Source organism: Dendrobates tinctorius, unplaced genomic scaffold (assembly GCF_039654945.1).
Source record: "Dendrobates tinctorius isolate UK_male_01 unplaced genomic scaffold, ASM3965494v1 ptg000128l, whole genome shotgun sequence".
NCBI classification, from domain to species: domain Eukaryota; kingdom Metazoa; phylum Chordata; class Amphibia; order Anura; family Dendrobatidae; genus Dendrobates; species Dendrobates tinctorius.
This window is the reverse complement of record NW_027361796.1, coordinates 4,408,001-4,433,409: the sequence shown is the minus strand read 5'-3', so window position 1 is coordinate 4,433,409 and position 25,409 is coordinate 4,408,001. Positions and strand designations below refer to the sequence as shown.

Below are 25,409 nucleotides of genomic sequence, written 5' to 3'. Positions count from 1 at the left end.
CACCAGGGACACTGCAAGAAATCCCGGCTGGGAGCGGTGTCCAGCTCTTGCAAGAATTATTGTTGTTTTACCGTGAAGTCTTTTATATTGTGCCTTATAAAACAATGTTGGTAGCAATGTTTAGCTATCTGATTAGGAGTGAATATCTTGCAGAATCCAGCTTAGGAACAATGCTTAATAAAAATGTGAAGATTTGAATCCAAGTGACGAACCAGGGTCAGCGGTCGTCACCAACGTAGCACTTCAGACAGTAGTAGCAAAAATAAAGTTATTTTAAGTAATGTTAAAAGTGAAAAGTGTCTCTCTTTTGGAGAAGATGTTTTATAGTAATATAAGTAATGTTTACTGCTGGCAGTACTGTTGTTAAATTAAAATTTTGTATGTTCCTAATGCAAAAATACCCTGCAGTAAAAAAATATGAATATCAGCAAGTGCTGGTAAAAAGATGACAACAAATACAGGGTATTTAGTCGATACATTTTTTTGCAAAAAAGTGTATACCAAGCCACTCCACCTCGGCAAGGTAACCCTTAATGGAGCAGTCCCTATCTAATGTATTTAAAACCTGAACATATGAACAGGATTAAGACAGGCGCTTCCTAGTATGGGCACGTGGTGTAAGATGGCTCTTTATGTGCATGTCACACAAGCGAGGGGTGGGGTCTCTCAAACCATGCAAAAGCAAGGAAAAAAATGGATTAAAAACACATGTGACATGCACAAATCTGAACAAGTCGGTCGGACAGTGTTCACACCACCCACTGACTGAAACACAAAAAGAAAGCACAGAACAAAAAATGTGCAAAAATACCCTGCAGTAAAAAATATGACAATGATCAGCAAGTGCTGGTAAAAAGATGACAACAAATACAGGGTATTTAGTCAATACTTTTTTTGAAAAAAAGTGTATACCAAGCCACTCCACCTCGTCAAGGTAACCCTTTTTGGAGCAGTCCCTATCTAATGTATTTAAAACCTGAACATATGAACAGTGTCTAAATGAACAGGATTAAGACAGGCACTTCCTATATGGGCACGTGGTGTAAGGCGGCTCTTTATGTGCATGTCACACAAGAGAGGGGTGGGGTCTCTCAAACCATGCAAAAGCAAGGGAAAAAATGGATTAAAAACACATCCTCCACTATCCAGATAAGGTGGAGACGCCTGACCACACTCCAACACCTGAACTCAGCACAGACACTTTAGAATAGCGGAGCACCCTGTAAGTCAGCTGCTTTGGTTCACGAAGGGTGCTGGGGAAGCGGGTGGAGCTTAGACTGCACAGAGAGCGGAAGAAGATTAGGAAAGTGTCAGTGAGAGAGAGAAGATCCCCAAAGAGGGATGGAGTGAAAGCAAGTGCTGCAGCAGACTCCTGTGATCTGGAGCTGTTCACACGAGAAAGAGCAAGAGCCTAATTCTTCAGAAGGAAGATAGATTAGTACGGAATGTGGGGAGAAGAGAACTGGGGACAAGGGTGAGCGCAGAGCCCTTCCTTAAGTTAAAGCGCATGGTTCGGAGTCCGGTATCCGAAGCTGTATGGATTCTGATGGTCCTGCAGCAGAAACTGGAGGAATAGAAGTTGTCATCACTTTTTTCCCACCTAAGACTCGTGGGCACAATAGCAACGTGTGTGAGTCGGGACCTGAGAGTAGGAAGTCCCTGAAGCGGGCTACAGCTATCTGCCATACGAGTGGAGTTCCAAGTAACATCTAGAAGGAGGAACTTGCGTTTAATTCACAACTACAAGTACTTCAGTTTAGGCGCTAGTGAGGAGACGTTCAGGAAAGGCATATGTTGGAGGAGTTCTGGAAAGGTGTACTCTATCTTGCCTGGGAGTTGGCTGAGCCCCTGACCTGAAGGAGACAGCACCGAAGTGGGCATCTGTATGCGCAACAGACTGTGAGTAAAGCCTTGGAACTACAAGCCCTTGTGTCCTCCACGTATTCCTGCGCCACTCGTCTAGCCCTGCTACATCTCTGTGCTTAACACTGCATCATCTACCTCCACACCTATTACTACTGCCCTGGGACTACAGCTCCACCTGTGGGGAGCTTCAACATCATTGCTGCACCACACCATCTGTCCCAGAGAAGGAACCCTGCAGCGCTGGCCAAACTGACCAGAAACCACAGGTGGCGTCATGAATCATCTCAATAACTTTATCCCCATCACTCTACCCCTTTTACATTGACTGCCTGAGGCCACGGACCGGGTCACTGCCACTGTGACATCTCCCATTGAAATCAATGGGCCCGGCACCGAGTACCCCACGGCCTCTGGGGGCGAGTCACTTGCATCTACACTTTTTGGCAACTTTTTTGCAATACATTTTGACCTATACTGTGTGAGGATGCTATGGCTATGGTATCCTCTCCACATGGATTATACACCCTTAGTTCTCAATTGACTACAGCATGACTGTATGTACCCTTGCTTTCCCCTAAACACTGATTTGTTACCATTTGCGCCCCTTGTTTTTATCACTGTTTTTAAGTTTATTCGGCATTGCTCTGATTTTCCTTGTTATCACCTGACTGTTAATAAACTTACAACTTTTTCACCACCCCTTTGTATTGGACTATATGGTCGGATCTGTTCCCTTTCCTCTTTCACATGTGTGACTATGTGTAGACAACTTTATACACACATCCAAGTTGCTACAAATAAAAACCTTACATCTACTGACTTTGCAGCCCTTAAATATTAATGTTGCAACTGTTATTCTCAGTCATAAATATAAATGTTTTAAGCTGTGAAGAAATGAAATTGGAGGTCATGGTGATACGTCTGTGACCTTTTTATCTTCAGTAATATAACTGTGCACAATTCCCAGTGACTGTAATACTGTAATAAGCAGGGTTATAAACTGAGTGATAATGTGCCACCTGCAAGCTACAGGTCAAGGATGGAACATTTAAAAATTAACTTAAGAAATACCTTCTTTACATGGCTCACCAGTGCATTATGAAATTGCTTTCTTCCATGTTCTACAATAATATCTGACTAGTTGCCTGGGAACACAGCTATTTTTCCTATGTTTTTAGAGAGTCATTTTCAGCTTTAACCCCTTCCTGACGTGAGCTAAATGCACGTCTATGAAGAGGCTCAGCAACTGAACTTCTCCCATACTGGGTGGGTGCTGGCTGCGATAACTGCCACTAAAGGCACAGCAGTCCGACTGCCGTATAGAACAAAGCAAATTCAGAACACAATGCACAGACTGGCTGGCGGCTCTCCCGACCCCATGAAGCTGTCAAGCTCGGGTCAGGAGAGCCACCAGCCAGTCTGTGCACTACAGTTCAATCTTGCTCTCATTTATATGACCCTAACAGAGCAGACTGGAGCAAGTGTGGTATCGCCAAAATCGTTCTTATCTTAAGGATCTTGTTATTAGGTCATTTTACTGGACAATGAAATCCATATAAACAAAATAAAAAAAAACAACACCGGAAGTGTGTGTTTTTTTTTTTTGTTTTTTTTTTCCTCCCAATTTTACCGTACATGTAATTTTTTTTCCCCATTTTTTTGGACACTGTCTGGTAAAATTAAAATGTGTAATTTAAAACTACATCTCGGCCAGCAAAAGATGGCGGGAAAAAAAGTGAGGGTACGTGCCCACGATCAGGAAATAGCATATTTTCGCTGTGTCCAAAACACAGAGTTTATTCACACAGTTAAATCCGCATATGTTCATTGAACAATGCGTATTTACCGCATCCAATACATGCTACTGTGGAAACTGACGTGCCGCGGCTCGTAATCCCGCACCGCGGGTGAGTTATGAAATAGAAGCACAATGGGCATGGGATTTCTACAAATCTCATCCACTTGTGCTTGTAGAACGCAGCGTTTTGGACGCAGCGCAGGTGAGGTGCGTAAAAAACACTGCTATTCCTGATCATGGACACGTACCCTTAGCTCTGGGATGAAAGGGAGTAAAAAAACAAAATGCACAGATGAGACACGGCACAGACCGGAAGAAAGAGCTAGTTACGCGCTACTGCATGTAATTCGTGCCTAGAAGAATAACCTCGGTCAGTGATATCTGAAGGTAACTGCGGCACTGAACCATGAATAACAACAATTCATTGCTCAAGTGACGTTTTATTGATCTCCAACCAATATAAACAGACATGTACATCTGATATTTCGACCACTATTGTCTTTGTCAAGGCGACCTGTGCAAAATACGGTGTACAGAAATTGTGTGGCCTGTACAGAGAATATATATAAATTTACAATACATGAACACATGATCATAATTATTCACTTCTCATTATTACACATAACGTATCATTTATGCCCATCTATAGTTTGATTTGCCTGTGTTCATTGGATGGGTTGTTGCTGACATCTGAGGAGAATTTCATGTCAGTAGCACTTTTAGAAATATATTTACGTAGAAGATTGGTGACATGTTTAATACTTATTTCATCCACTGTATATTCTTTTCTAAAATGAATAGTTACCGTACCTTCTTGGAAATCTACTATATTTTGTGAAGATTCCTTGAATAATTCTGATCATGTAACCAATTCGCAAAGCCACTAAAAAAGACTCAAAGTCTCCAAAAATTCAATTTAAACAGCAGACAAAAAGGCAGCAACAATTACCTGCCCAGATCTTGGAACAAATGCACTACAGGGTGCAGCCAGCCCATAAAGCAAGATGTCAGCAACACAGGTGCAAAATACCAGATCAACAGCCACTCTCCACATACCCATTCCTGGAGGGGGTGACTGCCCAGTACACAATTGCACAATAAAGGACCGCATAGGGCGCTGTTCACACAAAGGTACCGCACAGTGTCTGGTTCACAGCCTATTAGTCACGCCCCTACTCTTCGATTAGGCGGGCTGGTCAGCACACCCTCAATGCATCCCAGTGTGAACACCCCTCATGTGAGACCAGACGTGTTTGGGCTTGGATGCACCCCGAAAAACATAGTGCAAAAAAATACAAAAATTGAATTTTTGGAGACTTTGAGTCTTCTTTAGTGGCTTTGCTAATTGGTTTAGTGTAGGGACCTGTAAGCGTGGGGACAAAATATCAGCTAATACCTCACTATTTTTGTATTTTGTGCATTGTATTTTTCGGGATGCAGCCAAGCCCAAAAACGTGTGGTCTCGCATGAGGGGTGTTCACACTGGGATGCATTGAGAGCCAGCCCACCTAATCGAAGAGTAGGGGCGTGACTAATAGGCTGTGAACCAGACACTGTGCGGTACCTTTGTGTGAACAACGCTCTATGCGGGCCTTTATTGTGCATTTGTATACTGGGCAGTCACCCCCTCCAGGAATGGGTATGTGGAGAGTGGCTGTTGTTCTGGTATTTTGCACCTGTGTTGCTGACATCTTGCTTTATGGGCTGGCTGCACCCTGCAGTGCATTTGTTCCAAGATCTGGGCAGGTAATTGTTGCTGCCTTTTTGTCTGCTGTTTAAATCGAATTTTTGGAGACTTTGAGTCTTTTTTAGTGGCTTTGCGAATTGCTTACATGATCATATTTATTCAAGGAATCTTCACAAAATATAGTAGATTTCCAAGAAAGGTACAGTAACTATTCATTTTAGAAAAGAATATACAGTGGATGCTGTTTAAATCGAGTTATGATCATGTGTTACATGTATGTACAGCTTACATAATGTATCTACATTTCATTTTGCACAGATACTCTTTACAAAGACCATAGTGGTGGAAATGTCGTATGTTTATTCGATCAGAAGTCAATAAACTGTCACTTGAGAAATGAATTGTTGTCCTTCATATTTTGGTGCCGATGTTACCTTCAAATAAGCGGCAGGAAGAAGTTACAGTGATTGCAGACCCAGAAGATGTAGATTGTTAGCAGTACACAAAATATATGCTAATATACAGTGCACTTACAGAAGCCAGTCAACAGCGATGATCAGAGTGACATCCTCTGCGGGAAGCCCCACAGCACTTAGAACGATCACCATTGTAACCAAGCCGGCCTGAGGGACGCCGGCCGCTCCTACGCTGGCTGCAGTTGCTGTCACACTGTAAAAAAAAATGGAAGTGGCTAGTAAAAACACAAGTTTGATTTAAAGGGTGTATTCCAAATTTGGTAGTTATCTCCTATTCATGGGGAGGTCAGACACTCAGGGATCAGGAAATTATCCCCTATCCTAGGAATAGTGAGTAGCTTTCAAACATGGTGCAAATCTTTTAATAATTGGCATTCTGTAAATAAGATAACACAATAATCAATAATAAAAGATGTATAAAAAAGATATAACTGGCAAGTTCTTAGGTTTTACATACTATACTTTGGTAAGGCTATGCAGTGATAAAGTACCCGGTGGACGTGAAGGACAGTATAGTGGGAGACGGGCACGACGCTGCAAGGGAGTAAATGACCAGGGGAAAGGAGGGGGGTGGGCAGCGGGGGATAGGAAGAAGGGCATTTGATAATAGACAAGGAGGATATGACACAGGGCAAGGGGAGGAGGCATTGTAAGAAGGGGTTAAAAGGACGGGACAGGGCTTAGGGGGGTTCTCTTTCTCCACAGACACTCAGGGAACAAGACGACAACAAGGAACCCCCCACTCACCTGGTATGGAGGACCTTATTGGGACACTGCAGGCGGAGGCCAGGACAAGACCCCCGGGTTGGTTGAAGGCAGCGATTAGCGGCATCCTGGGACGCAGGGTGGGGGCTCGCAGAGATGAGGGACACGCAGCAGTTAACGTCCTTCAGCGGGTGGGTTCTGACGTCAGCCAGTGGGAACAGGTCGGGCACTCCCGCGCAGGGAATCAGGAGGGCACAGCGGAAGCAGGCGGGCGGGTGGATATGGGGGAGGCCAGCGCTCCCGCCGCCACCGCGCCCTTAAGAGTAGCGGAGGGCCCTGACGCACGGGCAGGCAGGGAAGGAGGCGGAGGCAGCGTCACAGTTGCCAGGGGCGCCGGCGGGCCGGTAAGAGGCAGCGCCGGGCCACGGCGAGGGGGGGAACGCGGCAGCCCCGCCGCCAACCAAGATACAAATGTGCCCGCACTCACAAGCAGACGGGCGGGCGGGACGCGATGCCAGGACCATCCCCCGGCAGGGCCCATGGGACAAAAAGCAGGCGGCCGCAGCGCAGCCAAGCAGGGCGTCCGGCCTGCGTGCTATGAGCGCCGCCATCTTGCTTCCAGGGTCCTTCGTTAAGGACCCAGGAAGTCAGGCTGGCCACCAATGTGCCTGAAAAAAGAACCAACTCAGGGGGGCAGGCCAAGCTAATGCCTGACAGCAAAGCGGCACAGGCAGAACGGATACCGCTGGGCACCAGGTTGAAGACACAAGGCCCAGAAGGCCATTACGCAGGACCAGGCCCCCAGAGAGGCTGGCCTTAGAAATGCCAGTGCGGGCGCAGCGGCGGCCTAGGAGCCCCTCTAGGGAGGTAACGGGCCAGCATTCCAATGGGAGGGTCAAATCCAGAGGGGGATCCTGCCAGCACGGGGGGTCCCTGTTGCGCTGGGAGGACTGCCACTACGATTATGAGGAAGGTGCAGAGCCTGAAACCACGCCAGCCGGGGATGTTGGATGGCCGGGACGCCCACTTCTGGACACGACACAGAGCCAATCGGAGGAGGAGAGTGACTCTGATGGTGACGGAGTAGTGGGGACCGAAGGGACAACGGGGCCTCGGTGGCCCGGTAATCATTCCATGTTCTGTCTGTCTCCCAGCGCCAGCACGGGTAGAAAGAAAAAGGGTAGTCGAAAGGGCAGGGCGGACAAGGGTCCCATGGAAAGAATGCAAAAGTTAGTGAGTCAGCCCCTCAGCAAATTAGCAGTGAGTTAAACGCGGTGATATCAAGGCTAGAAAAGACGCTGGAGTAGTTAGAAGACGCAGGCCCAGCACACTTATCGGCATGGACACGTCCATACGCCCCACAAGTGGGGGAGAGCCAGGGTGAGAGCTACATTTTAGGGTCAGATGATTCGTCAGAAGAGGAGGGAGGCGATAGTGATTTGGATGATAGGGCACGGGGACAAGTGTATATTTGATTTTCCGGCCCCTTAGGTGCCCACCAAGAGGGAGGTAAAGAAAAAAATCTGGAGGGGGGAATATATTGACATATTTTCATTATTACTGAGGGATAGGCTGGGGTTGGAGAGACTAGGTAAGGAAGGGGGTAAAAAGGATGATGAAGAGAAGCGCCGTAGTCAGTCGGTTCTCCAAACGTTTTCAAATTGGTGGCAAGCATTTGCGATCCTAGCCAGCATTATAGGGGAGAAAGCGCCAGAAAACTGCTCGCAACTATTTTGTTACATGGACTCCATAGGGGAGGCGTACAGGGCATATGGGGGGCTAGCGTGGCTACGGTACGACGAACAGTTTCGTCAGCGGAAGGCTATTCACCCTTCCATGAGATGGGATCAAAAAGACATTGGACTTTGGTTAAAAATTATGGCCCATGGCAACAGATATGGAGGTCCCTTTCAGGGAGGGGCCGGCAGGACCGGCCAAGGGGGTTACGGAACAGGTAGTCAGACGGCAGGGAACACGCAGGGCCGGAGCGGCACCCAAAAACAAGGCATATGTTGGCAGTTTAATGAGGGCCAATGTATATTCGGGCCCAGTAGCAAGTTCAGACATCAATGTTCGTGGTGCAATGGAGTCTCGCACGGGGCTAGTAGATGTGTCCAAAAGAACAGCTCCAATGCGAAGGGAGCCAACCATGGTCAAGGGCCAGACCCCAATCAAGCTGCACGCGATGCTCCCCTATTTAAATAGGTATCCTGATAAGCCCAAAGCAGACCTACTAACCAGAGGCTTCAGAGACGGTTTTGTAATTCCCGGCCCAGCTCTCCCAGTGTTAAGAAAATTAAAAAATCTGAATTCGGCTTATCAGCAATCCGGAGTAGTGAAAGAAAAATTAGAGAAGGAGGTGCGGCTGGGCCGAATGGCAGGACCGTTTAAGCTTCCTCCCATGTCGAACTTGGTGGTTTCTCCTTTGGGCATTGTGCCGAAGAAGGAACCAAACAAGTTCCGTATGATTCATCACCTATTGTACCCACGTGGCAAGTCCGTGAACGACGGCATTGACCCTGAATTATGTTCGGTGATATATACATCATTTGATGAGGCGGTGCAGTGGGTGAGGAAGTGCGGAAAAGGCGCGCTGATGGCTAAGACAGACATTGAATCTGCGTTTAGTTTGTTGCCGGTGCATCCGGTTAGTCAGCATTTGCTCGGTTGCTATTGGAAGGGGGAATTCTTTGTTGATGGGTGCCTACCGATGGAATGTTCTCTATCTTGTTCGTTGTTCGAGGCCTTTAGCAGTTTTTTAGAGTGGGTGGTAAAAGACATTTCTGGTTGGAGCTCGTTGATCCACTATTTGGATGATTTTTGGTGTGTAGGCCCTGCACATTCAGAGGTGTGTGAGGTAATTTTGAGGTGCCTAGAGTGGGTGGTGAAGGAGTTCGGGGTCCCTTTGGCCCATGAAAAGACGGTACGGCCAACGTCATGTATTTCTTTCCTGGGCATAGTTATTGATACAGTTCGGTGGGAATGTTGGCTTCCGGGAGATAAGGTGTTGGCCATGAGAAGTGAGATACACCGGGCTTTGAAACTCAAAAAATTGAGACTTCGGGAGGTGCAGTCATTACTAGGCAGCTTGAACTTCGCTTGTCGTGTGATGCCTATGGGTAGGATTTTTTCCAGAAGGTTGGCGGGAGCAACAGCGGGAGTAAAATTGCCCCATCATTACGTTCGATTGTCATGGGAGAACAAAGCAGACCTGGCAGTTTGGAGCACATTCTTGGAGAATTACAACGGGCGATCTTTAATGATGGAGGAAGTCTGCTGCAACTCGGATATAGATTTATTCACAGATGCAGCCGGGAGCTACGGTTTTGGAGCTTATTTTCAGGGTCGATGGTGTGCAGCAGAATGGCCGAAGGAATGGGTCGGAGCGGGCCTTGTTAAGAACATTGCATTACTGGAGATTTTCCCTATTTTAGTAGCGGTGACATTGTGGAGAATCCGCTTCAAATGCGATAACATGGGGGTAGTAATGGCTATAAATAACAAAACAGCCTCTTCACCCCCAGTAATTAGAGTATTACAGCAACTGGTATTGGAATGCTTGTCAATCAATGCACTATTCACCGCGTCGCATGTACCATGGGAATTTAACTCCATAGCTGATGCACTCTCCCGCTTCCAGTGGGCAAGATTCCATGCCTTAGCTCCAGAAGCGGACTAAGAGGGCATGCCCTGTCCTCCCGGACTTTGGAAGGTGGTGTTGGGGCTTCCGGGTCATTAAGTAGGCCAGGGGCAGCATAGCAAAGGTCAGGGGGCAAGTAGGAACATTCGGAGGCAGAAAGAGTCCTTTAAGAAAAGTAGTCAACATTGCGAGGTTGGCGTGCATAGTTTGTATCTAACCGTGTCACTCACATATGTTTGCTTTATTACAGGAAAAGGTCCACTTATAATCTGGAATTTGGCCACTCCTACGTGTACTGGGGAGCACGACAAGTGGACAGACATGCCGGCGGCAGACAGTTAGGTTACCCAAAGGGAGTGGCGGTAATTAAGTGGGTAGGCTTTAGAGGTCTGATATGGAGAAGGGTACGTGACGAGGTGGGCAGAGCAGTTCAGCTTCATGGGGCACTGGACATTCTTGTGCTGCACTTGGGAGGTAGCGACCTAGGGGCTCGCACAGCCAAAGGACTGATTGACAGCATTAAGAAAGACCTGAAACAGCAGGGGGCAGCCTTTCCGAGAATGAAGATAGTATGGTCCAGCATCGTACCTAGAAAAGTCTGGCGAGGGGCAAGGTCGATGCAAAAGGTTAGCAAAGCTGGAAAAAAGGTTAATAAGGCAATATCACGATTTGTGGAAAATAGGGGGGGAGTGGCAATACGCCATGAGAACTTGGAGGGGAAAGGGGAGGAATTTTGGAGGACAGACGGCGTGCACTTGAACACTTTTGGAACGGCTCTGTGGATCAGCGGATTGCAGGAAGGGATACGTAGGGCCACAGCAGCGCTGGTGGGTGGGGTCTCGAGCACCTGATGGGGGGTGCTCTCGGTGTGGTGTTGGTGGGTCCTTGAAGTTGGTAAAAATTTGGGGGTGGGGATCCGTTAAAAGGCATGAATTCCCTTCATTGGATGGTTATGTGATGGTGGTCTGGTGATAGGCGGGTGACACCCGGCGATGGAATGTCGGGGTCACATTAACATGGAAATGGGTGACACCCGGCGATGACATGTCGGGGTCACATGGTTGTGATTTCGGGTGATACCGTTAATGGTGGAGGCAGCTTCTTCCCCTTGGACTCACGGTGCTCCTGAGCTAAAAGAAAATACAGGCAGGAGGAAGCGTGGGGGAGAAGGGGTAATGCCCGGGGGAAATCACCAGACCTTACAACTTTAGAATTTCGAGGACCCCACCAAGTGTCTTTTAATTGAAAATATATTAAGAAATTGGCTGCTTCTGTGGCCTTTAACATCCAAGAGAAATGTGGTCTGTCGTTTGTTATTGTGGGGGTGGGATGGTAGTAGATCACGGGTAATCGACCTTTCCAGGGGTCAAGACTGAACATCGTGTTTTAGCGCTAATGATGAAGACATGCTAAAGGCTTTCCACCAAATAACACATAAGCGATTTGCCATGATTAATGCAACAGACCTAATTGTGACAATCTGACCAACGTCCAGGTTCATGTCATTCAGCTGTGCTATGAACACCGCTGCCACTGCCTCATACAGAGCTGTGCCATCCATGTTGATCGTGGCTCCCACTGGTAGAACAAATCTTGTTATCCGCTTGTCCACCCGGTTCTTTTCCTCAGCACAGCGGAAAGTTACTGGTAAAGTTGCCGAGCTGAAAATCATTGACACATGATGTTAAAAGACATATGCCCGAGCTTGGCTGCACTGCTAGAAGCAGTTAATTGTAGCTAGTCAGTCACATTATGGACATCAGACTAGTTCTCTCTACTTCTCACACAGTACAGACCGGTTCAGTCCTATCCTTGTCGATCTAAGACATATGTATTATTCTATATACATTAAGTTGGAAAAAAGATGTACCAATTTTATAGAACAATACTTTTCAGCATGATTTCCAGCATGGTCGGCTATAGACAACCTACAGTAAAGGTAGTGATGGGGCAACAAACCTGCTTCCCATTTAACAGTTTGCACTTAAAATCCACATAGAATAATGCATAATTTCCAAATTTAGCTTTACTTATCTTGTACTGATGTATACATATTGCTTCCATTTTTTGCACAATTAGGACATCTAAAACTATCTTTCAGTTCACTTGTGATGCTTTCTGCTTTAATGCAAAGATTTCCCGAATATGAGTGAGGCACAAATTGTAGTGCTGCTTCATATTGTAACTCTTCTATGCCATATTAGTGTCATAAAGCATTTCCACTGCAGTCTTTTGTTTTTTTTAATACTGTTAAAAGCAAAAAAACCCCAAAAAACAACATCTAAGATTTCTAAAATGAACATGTAATAAAAGAATGACTTACCTGGATGATATCATAAGTGCTGTAAGGAGAGCTTGTGCCATACCCATTGCAAAGCGGAAAGGATTCTTCCGCACTATTACTAAATAAATAAGTGGCAACACTATAATGGAATGAATGGCAAGTCTGTAAGAAAAGACACAAAATAAAGAAAGTGTTAACCTGCTTCTATGAAAGTCATTTTAACCCATCAGCAAGACTTGAAGCTAGGTACATGTTCATAAAATAATATATTTGGGCACAAGAATACATTTTATGGGCACTACTTGCTATTGCATTAGGTATACATGCTATTTTGTTAGGTTTTTTACATTTTTACCATCAACAGAAAAGTTAAAATGTCAGTTTCATAAATATTACATAGGAAACATACCCGCTGAGCACCGTTGCCATATAAAGACCAAGCTTGCGGAATATCTCCCAGTCATTAACTTCAATTATCTTTCCTGCTATCAAAAACAAGATACCAAGGGGCATGTACCTAAAGTGTATCAAAGAAATAAATATATTTAAAAAAAAAAAAGTTATCCTTGTAGTAACAATGACAGTCTGATGTAAACTAGTGGGTATATATTTATATTACAGACTAGTGAATAAATTCGCAGGACCTTGGTCCAGCAGCCAAGTCAGTATTCCATGTCCGCTGGATGAGAGTGCCGTCTGAACCGCCTCCTACTTTCCGGCACCCCCAGCTCCTCTTTTGTTACCTTTGGTTTTCCACAGGACTATAGCTAAACCATCATGCAGAGAAATAATTGATTGTTGGCTGAGAGCAGTAATTCTGCCCTGGCTATGTTAGAGGGAAGGGAACAAGAGATGCATTATGCAGTGAGGCGCTAGCATCCGGTTGGTGGTTTTGGTGATGCATTCATATATTGATGGTGTTTCTGATGATGTGTTTCTGTACTGTTGGTGATTGTGATACAGTTTTTTTTGTCCTCTTGGTGGTTCTGTTGCTGTATTTCTGTACTGCTGGTGCTTCAGGTGATGTTTTTCTGTACAGTTAGAGGTTCTGTATTCATGTACTGTTATTGATTCTGACCCTGAAGATATGTAGAAATCCATAACTTGTCAGATAACATGACACATGAATCCAAATAAAGTATTGTGCCATCTGGCAAGCTAAGGGTTACTACATCTGTATTTATGTTAGAAGCATTAATTATAAAATGAAGCACCGTAGCATGCTAAACCCTAATGTCAGAAGTCGGATCTGCTTGCAGGTTCCAACAGTCGCCACGTGACCACTCATATGAGATTTTCATACTTATGTTCACGTGCCAACTAGCGTCTCTTTTTGCTTCACTCAATAAAACAGGGGTTATAGTTTTTCACTGAACGGTGAGAGAATTAGGAAGAGTAGCTAGTCAGTTTGTATACAAATCTCATATGAGTGGTCACATGATGACTACCTAAGTCACTAAAGCCATGTATAGGAGGGGGGCATAGAACTGAATTTTTGCCCTAGTTCCACGGAAACCTAGATTCTCCTCTGTGCTGCCTGCTCTTTGATCCTTATTGGACCTTATGAATGAAGATTTATTTTGATTTCATTTTTCCTAGCAGAAAAATATAAATGTTGTTGTTGCACATAAATACAGAAAAGATGCTGGGACAAAATCACTACACCACTGACATACTAGCGTACGACTACTCATTTAAGGAAAAGCCATTTTGGCCATCACGTACCACATGATGATCTGGACTATTTGCATTGTTGCGTCATTCAGTGCATTAAAAAAATCCACCAAAACTTGTCCCTTTTCTCCCATCTTTCCAATGACCACTCCAAATACGAGACAAAAAACGATGAGGCCCAAGACATTGACTCCATCAGTGTATAGACCAACAATTTTGTATTCCTTTGTTTTGTTCTGCAAATGCAAAAATAATCCTGATTTTAAAAAAGTATAAGACTGCCTGTTATAACTCATCAAACACATAAATGTATGCTCCACGTCGCCTATTCATATATGCTGCCTATACTGCATTCTGCGCTATATGCCATAGAGACAACTCTTCATTTCTGTCACCTGACGGTCAGGTCCAATCATCACAAGACGTATCTATAAATCATACACTTTAGGCCGGGATCACACATGCGAGGAATACGGTTGAGTCTCGCATGTTAATACCCGAACACTGCCACCGGCACTCGGGAGAGGCGCGCTCGGCTCCATGTATTACTATGCGGCTGCACGCTCCGCTCCTGAGTGCCGGCGGCAGTGTCGGGTATTAACATGCGAGACTCGGCCGTATTCCTCGCATGTGTGATCCTGGCCTTATAATGATATACACTGCACCCACACCCAAGAGCTACCAAGGAACACGCAGCAAGTTTTCCTTATACAGTTGCTTAATTCACAGTGACAATGGACTTGTGCCTTAAACTGACTATTGCATAGTCCAGATACCACTTCAGCGAATCTACATTCTGCATTTTATTAAAGATACATGAAAAATAATAATATACCATGTAAGCCCCCAAAAAACAGATACTTCATTATCCTAACTGGTTTCACATTAATGCATGTACCTAGACATCCATGACATCAATATAAACCATTTTATAGAAACGGCATATTACCTCCGGTTCTTCTGTCGCAAACAGACTGAAAGTATCATTCTTCTCAGTGGTGCTGTTCTTGTCAGGTTCTTTTGATGGTTTGATCTCTTCACGCTTGGTCTTGTACTGTAATAGAAAATGTCCTTTGTCTTTTGCTCTTCAATAGTCTATTAATAAGACACATAATGGTCGTGTTTGAGCAAGCTGACATAACGGCTCGTTCTGGGACATCGGCGGATTATCAGTAATAATCTTTATAGACATGATAGGTAATGAAAAGGCTGCTTTTTCAGTTTAGTTATTAGTTACATCCCCACACTGCTCCGTTGCCACACATCTGCGTATAGAAAGCTTTTTGTATAGATTTACATTCAACTACTTATTAAAACACAGCTGATAAAGGCACAATGTCAAAAGTAACAACGCACCTCAAAGGGAACCTATCAGCCTGGAACTACTGTGTAACCTGTCGACATCATGTCATAGAGCAGGAGGAGCTGGCCAGACCTATAACTAGGTGGTGTGAAAATATTCAGTATAACCTGTCATTTATTCAGTGACTTTGGGATTAGGAGTCCCGTGGGCGGTCCTACTCAGCGAGTGTCAGCCTTCCCTGTATAAGGGCGCACACAGTAAGAGCTGTTATTCATAGTGTTGCACCTCTCACTGGACTCCGAAGCCCAGAATGATATTGAATCTTTCCCCACAAGCCTGTCAGACATCATCAATGTGAAAGATCTTCTATTTATCACAGGGCTGTTTCAGAAGTCAAACCTTTCTCTAAACATCCTTCCTGTTAATCAGATATTTGTCTGAGGACCTCTGATGATAAGGGAGAGGGATCTTATGGATGATCGTTCTATCGATCATTTGTTTTCTCTATTGTCTGTGGCTAATCTCTGTGGACAGGTGGGACGGAGCTCCTAATAGTCATTTTTAGGTCTGTAAATAGTGGCAAATACTTACATGTAGGTGAAAACATGACAAAAAAACTGTTCAACATCACTCAAGTTCATTGAGCTATATATATATATATATTGTGGTGTAGTGAACACTGTGTCCGCTAGGGGGCGCTGTGTGTATGTCCGAGGAGAGAGGATGAATGGCAAAGTCATGAATGACCATTATGTATCTCAAGGTGGGTGGCCTTGAGATGGAGACTGATGTGTGTATTGATCAGCAGGTGTTGTTTCAATGTGTCAGGGAGAAGTCTCTAAGTAACTGGGGAGACGGGCGAGCCCAGTTACCTACAAACCCACCCAGGGGGTGTGTTTAAGGACGCTATGGCAAAGAGTGCGTGAATCGGTCAAGGACCTGTGATGAGGTCATAGCCATGTGACCCGGTGGGCGTGGCTACGGACCATATATGGTGGCCAGGGTAGGTCACATGTGGTGAATGCTGGGACCCGGTTGGTCCAGTGTGGAAGGTCCCGCCGAGATGGAGCTTCCTGGCTAACAGCCTGTGAAGTGGCTGTGAGTAATGGCGACGTGTGACTGTTAGTTCCCTGGAGGGAATGAACGTGTGCAGCATGGTGAAGCAGCATGAGGAAACCCTGACAGGGTGAGATAACTTGAGGCTAGGAAGCCTGCGCATTGAACAGTGCATAACTTATATGACTACAGGATAACAGAGGGAAACTCTGTAATGGACGCTATGCTGATTATATGCTGTTTTCTGTTGCTGTGATGGTTTATGATGCTGAATAAACCGAAGGGACTATGATTGTTTTGTGGAAAACCCTTTCCGGATCTGTTTTTTTGTGGCTGCAAGGGAGTATCCCCTACTTGAATGACAGCGCTACCTCACAAAATATATATATATATACACCATGACTAGTGAGTACAATGTGATTTTTTTATATTTTAGCAGCTTTGCTAGATTCCTCCAAACCAAATCCAGAAACTGTCAAATTTGCCAGAATGTAAAATTTTGGGTAAATTTGTAATGAATTTGTTTAGTTACGAATCGATTCGCTCATCTCTACTCTTGGAATATTTTTAATGTGGCTCACTTTGGGCCTATGTGCCTTTTTTGGCTAAGTTTTTGGTGTTTTATGGCCTGTTTTTCATCTGCCCTAAATTCTTCTTTTAATTTGCACATTTTAAAAGTCTATTTGATCTGTGTTCACCTTTTTTTTATATATATTCTCTCTAATGTGGGCAGGTTTTAGGGTTCCCAGATGCTTTCGCGTAATTCCTCATTTCCGACTTTTCGAAAAGTCACAAAAATTTGTTGCAAGTTTACTCCAGTCCCCTGGAATGATTTTATATACGCACTTTTGTAGGATTTTGAGAAATACGCAACTTTTTGCACTAAAAATTGTCAAAAAGGTTAAAAACAAAAAACAATGATGATTTTTGAACAAGTATCAGGACCCGTGAAGCCATTTTGAACAGTTTAGAAAAAAATAGAAACGAGAACCACAAGACAGAAATCAAAAGTGACTCAAAGCGCAAATGATGAACAGACGCCATAATGTCAGGGGTTAAACATATAAGCGTAATGGATTCTCAAAATCATTGTGTTTGGTTTTCATTTGTTATGGATATTAACACATTAGGCAACAGCTCAGCATAACCCTCAACTTTGAATGATCAAGTTCATTCACAACACATTATGCTCGCCAACAACAAGACATGGTATAAACAAAATCTTCTAAAATAGTAACAGCAAATAAGAAATGACTATACGGCACTGATAAGTAATAAATACAGGGCTTTGTCTTACCTGTTGGAAGCATGCCTGGACAAGATTTTCTGGGAACATATTCCTACGGGATAAGTGGATGTTCAATTAAAAGCGATATAACAATAAGATTGACTTATTAATAGACAAACAACATGGATATGTCGACACTTGTTCTACTATTGAAACTTAGCAAGGTTGAAAAATGACACAGTCCTATCTAAAAATGGTGCAATAAATCCAAATAACATGTCATAATAACTCCCGAAGTCAAGTATAGGCGCACACAGCAAAAAAACGCATGCGCACAAAAATGCTTACAAACGCTAGACTATGCGCACCCATGTTAAACATAGGGGCGCATGCATGCGGACGATGCGCTGTGCTTCTCATGTACAGCACCATGGAATTAATGCTGCTATATAAATAATAATAATAATAATAAAAATAATTAATTGGAGCTTGTTTTTGTGCAGTCACTGCTTAATGGGCATTTACACTGCATGATTATCATGAAAGCATTCTAAGGAAAGATCATTTCACGATAATCATGCGGTGTAAACAAGAGGCATAACAGATCATCATTCTCGGCAGCACAACATTCTGTGTAACAGGACCTGTGCTGCAGAGGACAATGGCAGCCTATACACAATGAACTCTTACTGATCATTCAGGCTGTGTGCCCACCATGCGATTTTTAAGCTTAAGTTTAAAAATCGTGTACAGAACGCCCCCCATGCATTCCTATGGCATTCCGCACATGCTGTGCTAATGCTGCGCTTTTTTCCGCGGCGGAATCGCATCGCGGAAAAAATTGCAGCATGCTCATTCTTTGTGCGGAATCGCAAAGAGTTGCCGCGATTCCGCACCCATAGGAATGCATGAGAATCGCTTACTTCCCGCATGTGGCTATGCCCACCATGCGGGAAGTTAAGCGTCTCATGTGCGGTTGGTACCCACGGTGTGGAGGAGAGGAGACTGTCCTCCAGGCCCTGGGTACCATACCCCTGTAAAAAAAAGAATAAATAAAAAATCGGGGTATATTTACCTTCCGGCGTCCCGCGCTGCATTCCCGGCCTAAGCGTTCCCAGTAAAGTCTTGCGGCAAGGTCCTGTGATGACGTAGTCTCGCGAGATCGCTATAGCAACGCGAGACTACGTCATCACAGGTCGCGCAAGGCATTACTGGGAACGCTGTGGCCCGGGATGGCATCGCGGGACGCCGGAAGGTAAATATACCCCGATTTTTTTTGTATTTTTTTTAGCATTTTAACATTCTATCTTTTACTATTGATGCCGCATAGGCGGCCTCATTAGTAAAAAGCTGGTCACACTTGTCAAACACTATGTTTGACGAGTGTGACCAACCTGTCAATCACTTTCCAAGCGATGCTTCAAATCGCTTGGAAAATGCTTGAGAAAATCGCGGCAAAATCGCAAACAGAATCGCGGTAAAATCGCGCGGAAAAAAACGCGCGATTTCTGGGAAGGAATCCGGTTTTCAGTGTGCGTTCTAACACGCAACGTGATCACATAGCCTGAGTGTGCTTCTGAAACGCGTCCTGCCCGTGTAAACAGACTATTAAATGACCGCTAACCGCCAAACAAGTAGCTGATTGTTTAGTGCCGTCGGTCGATAATGTAACTGGCCCTTTACTCACAGCCTCTCTCTCTGCTTTCATCAGCCATTATCTCTAAGATTACCTAGTCATATCTCCTGATTGTAGATAGGACAACATGCCAAGCGCTGCAGATATGATAAAGAAGTCTGCCGAATTTATGGCACAATTGCCAAATTTATGGCACAATGTACCCGTTTTCCTAGTAAAGGTAATTTAAGTTGGACATTACCTAAAATAACAAGAAAAACATCTTGTCTTTATAAAATATTATACCGCTTTATTATTCATTGAAATTCATATTGATACTTGGAAAAAGCCATTATAAAAATCTACAAATTGGTTATCCTCTTGCTGACTCTGCAGTAATAGTAGGTTTACCACATGGTTTCTAGAGTAATCATCAACTTCAGATGTTTTTTTTTTTTCAAGCTTTTTTTTCCTAACAATTATTTTTTTACCCTCACCCACATTAAAGATGTGATATGTCTCCTTTACTTCTTTTTTGTATGTGTCACAGTATTCAAAACCTTGCTGGAAAGAAAAGTCGCTCGATGAAGAGCAATCTTAGTGGATGTGGCACATGATTTTTCAGGAGCAGAAATTCTCTCAATACTCCTCAAAGATTTAGAGTTTATGCTCCAAAAACTCAGCAAAAAGATTCAGTGTGCAAAAGCATATTTGAAGCCGTTTTTGACGTGGATTTTGTAGTAGTTTAGAATACTCTCTGAATAAACTTTGATTTTAATGGGAAATGCTAAAAAGAGTGGGGATAGCATAATTTGTCCTTTTGAAGAGCATTTCCCATTGAAGTCAATAGAATGTGCACTCAATGTGTATTTTACGTGTTTTTAGATGTGTTTTTATTAGCAGAATCTGCTCTAAAATCCATGTTCAAAATTCTAAGGGAATGTGACCATGGCATATTTTAGACGCGGGCATGCCTGTCAAGTTTCGAGTCATTGGAAAACATGAAGCAGTTTAAAAAGCTGAAAATTAAGTCGTTTTTACGTTGTAATGAATATGTTCATTCTTTTTAGAGTTTATTAAGTGCTATTTCAGGCGGCTTATGGAGTGTACCCACCCGAGAAAGACGTCATGCGCACATACCCTAAGAATATGGAAGTGGATGTGTTTCAAAATCCACATCTAAATACCACTTCAAAAAGTGTGTGAAAAAGCTTTGAAATTGATTTTGAGGCAAATCTGCTTCAAAATCTGCAAAAAAAAGTCTGTTCACAAACCTCTGCATGACGTGTTCAGAGTTTTGTGACGAGGATTTTGAAACAAGAAAAATGCTTCAAATACTCTTTGAATAATCTTCACTGGGAAAATGCTCCTACAGGACATATGCTCCTGTTCAGCCCAGAGTAAGCACAGACAGCGTCTATTAGAAGCCGGAGTTACCACTTTAAGCAGAGGCTGCTTTAGGAAAAAGTCGGGGTGTTTTCCTGAAAAGTCCGTCCTGGTGTCGTTTTGACATCTATTGCGTCTCTTTGCCGCCAACTTCTTTTTTTTACATTCTATATATAAACACTGATGGTTTCCAAGCCAAAGCAGCTACAAGAATGGACAGTTCACTTCTAGCTGCTTCACGGCCTTCAAAGCCTGAAGTGACAGAAAACGGAACATATACACAGTGAATCGTTTTGATATTTCTGTGCATATGTTCATTTACATTTTGAAACCTTTTTTCAAGTGGGTTGCGGGCGGAATATGCCTAAAGGCCCCGTCACACATAGCGATCTCGCTAGTGAGATCACTGCTGAGTCACAAGTTTTGTGACACAACAGCGAGATCGCAGTGTGTGTCAGCGATCAGCGACCGGCCCCCCTGCCGGTATCGCTGATCGCTCTTGGAAAGCCCTGGATATTTCTTTGATCACTGGTCTCCAGCTGGCCATCACGTATCGCTGCGTGTGACAGGCGGGAGACCAGCGATCAGCTGGTAACTAACGTACACGTCGGGTATCTAAGGGACGTGTGTCCCTTAGATACCCGATGTGTACCTTAGTTACCAGCTCCCTGCATCAGCGCGCTGGTAACTAAGGTACACAGCGACGCCGCGCGCTCGGCGTCGCTGCTCCTGATCGCTGGTGAAGCTGTCTGTTTGACAGCTCACCAGCGATCATGTAGCGACTCACCAGCGATCCAGACACGTTAATATCGTTGTCGGGATCGCTGGTGAGTCGCTATGTGTGACGGGGCCTTAAAGAGACGTTGTTTGCATATACCCTTTAAAGAAACCCATGCATTCCCTACATTTTCAGGATCATTGGAAGTCCCAGAAGTCATAACCACAAACATCAGAAAGTTATGATGGAGAGAGAAAAATCAGGTATTGTGAAATTAAAACACTGATACTTTTGTTTTTTTTCCTGATGACAAGTCACATGTGAGGTGTCTGACAGTGGCTTTCTCTCCTCTCATTGATAGCACATGAACGCTCAGCCAAGCATTCATGTGCATACGGCAGTTGGAGAGATAACTGCTGGCTGACCTAGAGTTTGGCTGTCAGCTATCTATTGCGTATGTACACAGAGTTTTAATATACATTTTGTGGAGGTAGGTTTCGGTGCTAGGAACTTTGCAATTTATATTCTGGTATAAAGGCCTAGTAGCTAACAAGAACTATAAATATATACTATTCATTCATTTTTGGCTATGATTTTTTCATATCACATTCTTTTTTAATAAATATAATGAAATCTTGCATTTTTCACATTGGCCACCAGGGCAATTTTAGACTAATACATTCTGTCCTTTCAAGAACAGTTTTTCAGCAAGGCTCCTTATAAGCAGTGGCACTGGCAGGGTAACAATGACTGATAACACCTCTATACACAGCTGATTACACAGGATTCACCATTCACAATAAGTGATGTCTCAGCTGACCCTGTGCCTCCTCCATTCATAATGACCTTTGCACAGGCTCATTACATGCTTCAGTAAAAAGACAGAGTCAGCGGTCCATTCATCGCTGCTAATGTAAATGTGTTATTTCCTGAAACAACAGGAAGTTAAAGTCTACAAAAGCCCCAGTGGCCACTATAAAAATTGTAAGATTTATCATTTTGATTTTTTAATAAAGATTGTCCTATTGAAGAAAACAGTTGCCAAAAATGTTTCCAAAATACATTTAACTCAAAAGCCTGATTTAAACAATACAGTCATGGCCGAAAGTGTTGGCACTCTTGAAATTGTTACCGAAAATGAAGTATTTCTCCCAGAAAATTATTGCAATTACCCGTTTTGTTACACACATTCTTATTTCCTTTGTGTGTAGTAAAAGAGGACACAAAAAAAAGGGCAAACGACATAATTTCACTCTAAATCCCCAAAATAAACTGGACAAAACTGTTAGCATCTTTCCAAAATTGTGGGTAAACAATTTTGTTTCAAGCATGTGATGCTTCTTCAAACTCACCTGTGGTAAGTAACCGGTAAGTAACCGGTGTGGGCAATATGAAAATAACACCTGAAACACTATTTTATAACTATCTAGTAGATTAAATGCTATTGAAAAAATAAATTGCATATTTTGGGACACAAGTAAAGAGAATGAATGTAACTTTTGTAACAATAAGTACTTTTCTCTTACCGTAGCAGGTCAAGCAGCGCATCAACAGTGGTGACTTCTGGTGTACTCCCTGTCCTGTCAATATCATCTGCACTTTGAGACACTCCAGGTTTGATGCTCACAACCAGAACAATTCCTAAAGGGATAATACGTGCAATTTTTAAACCCAAACCACACTTTTATCATTAAACTTAGACAATATACTTCTAACATATAAGCCTGTCATTATTTTTGGGTAGTCCAAAATCTAATAGCAGCAAGACTGAAATCTACTTTAATACTTTCCATTTCAGAAGTTAATGAAAGAATATGTTCACACAATCTTTAAGAATCTATACATGCCAAAATAAACCACTCAATTCCATTATATAGTGGAAGATGGCAACACTGGAATAACATATTTCTTCTTCAACTAAGATAATGATAACCTAATTTTTGTGTCAGTCTTAGGCCGGTTTCACATTAGCGCTTTTTAAGCGCACGCACGGCCGGGGGTAGCTCCGCCCCCGAGCCGGCTCTCTGCCCGGCGTGCCCGCCCCTTGCTTGTAGCGCCGCCTCCTAGCGGACAGCGGCGCCTGCGATCGGCGCACCCTATCTTTAGCATAGGGTGCGCAGATCGTGCGCAGGCCGTGCGCTAGTTGCGCTTTGACCTGCGCTGCGCCGTGCGCGCCAAAATCGAACTTTTCGGATTTTGGCGCGCACGGCGCACCGTCAAAAGTGCGCAGCGCAGGTCAAAGCGCAACTAGCGCACGGCCTGCGCACGATCTGCGCACCCTATGCTAAAGATAGGGTGCGCCGATCGCAGGCGCCGCTGTCCGCTAGGAGGCGGCGCTACAAGCAAGGGGCGGGCACGCCGGGCAGAGAGCCGGCTCGGGGGCGGAGCTACCCCCGGCCGTGCGTGCGCTTAAAAAGCGCTAATGTGAAACCGGCCTTATTAATATTGCATACCACTAGAAACAGTATTGTAGGTATGCTTACTATCTAGTGTGTTTTTTAGTTACAGATGGACCCTTCAATTATAATATAGCACAAATGTTCCTTATTATTTTCTCTGTTTATCTTTTAGTATTCTTTTATAAAAAGGTTTGTAGTCTAAAAATCCTAATATATATACCGTATATATATATATATATATATGTTGTGGTGCTTAACCTCTGTTAAAGCTAGGGTGCGCTGTATATGCTACTCAGAATATGCATGTGGGCGTGTGTCTGAACGCCCAGGATAAAGCCCGTATTTGTGGCTGTATGAAATAGGACCTGTAGTGAGGTCATGACCATGTGATCCATACCTCACTTGTGGGTGTGGTCTCGTACCATATAGTGTGACTGAGGTCTGCTCACATGGGTTGTGTGTTTGATCCTGAGTGGTCAGAGTGCAAGGTCCCGGAAGGCCTGTGTGTGTTGGAAGTGTCTGGGACTGAACTTCCTGGAAGAGCACATGGAAAGGCCCGGACATGGTAGAGTCTGTGATGGCTCTGTGTAGGGAAACTACTGCCCGGCTGTGGGTCTGCAACTGTAGACAGCCTAGTGAGCAAGGTTCTGTGTGGAACAGTGATCCGAGTGCGGCCGCTTCCCTGATAACCCGTGAGGGATAAACTGTGAGTTACGCTGACCGGGGTTAGTAAGAGACTTTGTATGCTTTATGTGGTAACGCTGCATGTTTAATGGACGTTGTACTGGAAGCTACACGCTTTTATGCTCATGAAGAGCGGTTTATGCTGATGTCTAATAAACCGAATGAACTGTTTAACCCGGAGTGTCCCAGCGTCCTTGGCCTCAAAGCGAGTAAATCCCCGTCCACTCATTTGGTGGATCTCTACTATATACATATATATATTTAAAAATAAAAATGCTTGCAATTTTAAATATACTTTATTGTACACTCTATATATTTTTGAGTTGATATCCACACATCCATCAGTCATGGTATATGCTATCTTACCTGGAATAACATGAAAGTCACAACCATCATCTGAATTTGGTGGATGGTTAAGAGCATTCAAACCTAAGTTGCTATAGGGGTTTTCCAGGACAATGCCAAAATGAGTGCTAGGCATTCCTTCTCCAAAAAAAGGAATTCTCCAAAATACTTACTGCGGTAACGCAGTGCTATTATTTGTGGATATTAGAATGGGCCATGTAATTGCCTGTCCAAACTTTCCCTGGCTCCTGTCTTATTCTGTACCCAGTGCTACGCCTTTACCTCCTGTTTTGACTATGTGACGTGAAATACGCAGAAAGCAGGGTACACAGGGAGACAATCAGTTTTCCCTTTATTGTTGCATGCGGGCTCATTTCTCAGACATGTTAGTAACAAGATGGAGTCTGTAGATGGAGTGGGTGAGATTATAGACAAAAGGAGATCCAGGTAAAAGCAAGCACTCGCTGAGAAGCATCCACTAGCTATGATGGAAAATGAAGGTCAATTTAGGTAACAGAAAACCTAATAATGTTATATACGTGCAA

The 25,409-nt window shown here is 44.0% G+C and overlaps 1 protein-coding gene across 1 annotated transcript in view; it reads right to left on the bottom strand.

Annotated features, from left to right (window-relative positions):
* Window positions 1-25,409, bottom strand: part of SLC1A1 (solute carrier family 1 member 1) — a 90,389-nt gene that overhangs the window by 10,545 nt on the left and 54,435 nt on the right. The window contains exons 4-11 of the mRNA XM_073542617.1: window positions 22,963-23,077; window positions 17,787-17,829; window positions 15,080-15,184; window positions 14,182-14,366; window positions 12,866-12,973; window positions 12,496-12,618; window positions 11,639-11,833; window positions 5,886-6,020 (exon numbers count right to left, since the gene is read on the bottom strand). Of these exons, the coding sequence (XP_073398718.1) occupies window positions 5,886-6,020; window positions 11,639-11,833; window positions 12,496-12,618; window positions 12,866-12,973; window positions 14,182-14,366; window positions 15,080-15,184; window positions 17,787-17,829; window positions 22,963-23,077 (1,009 nt within the window). The remainder of the gene's footprint in view (window positions 1-5,885; window positions 6,021-11,638; window positions 11,834-12,495; window positions 12,619-12,865; window positions 12,974-14,181; window positions 14,367-15,079; window positions 15,185-17,786; window positions 17,830-22,962; window positions 23,078-25,409) is intronic.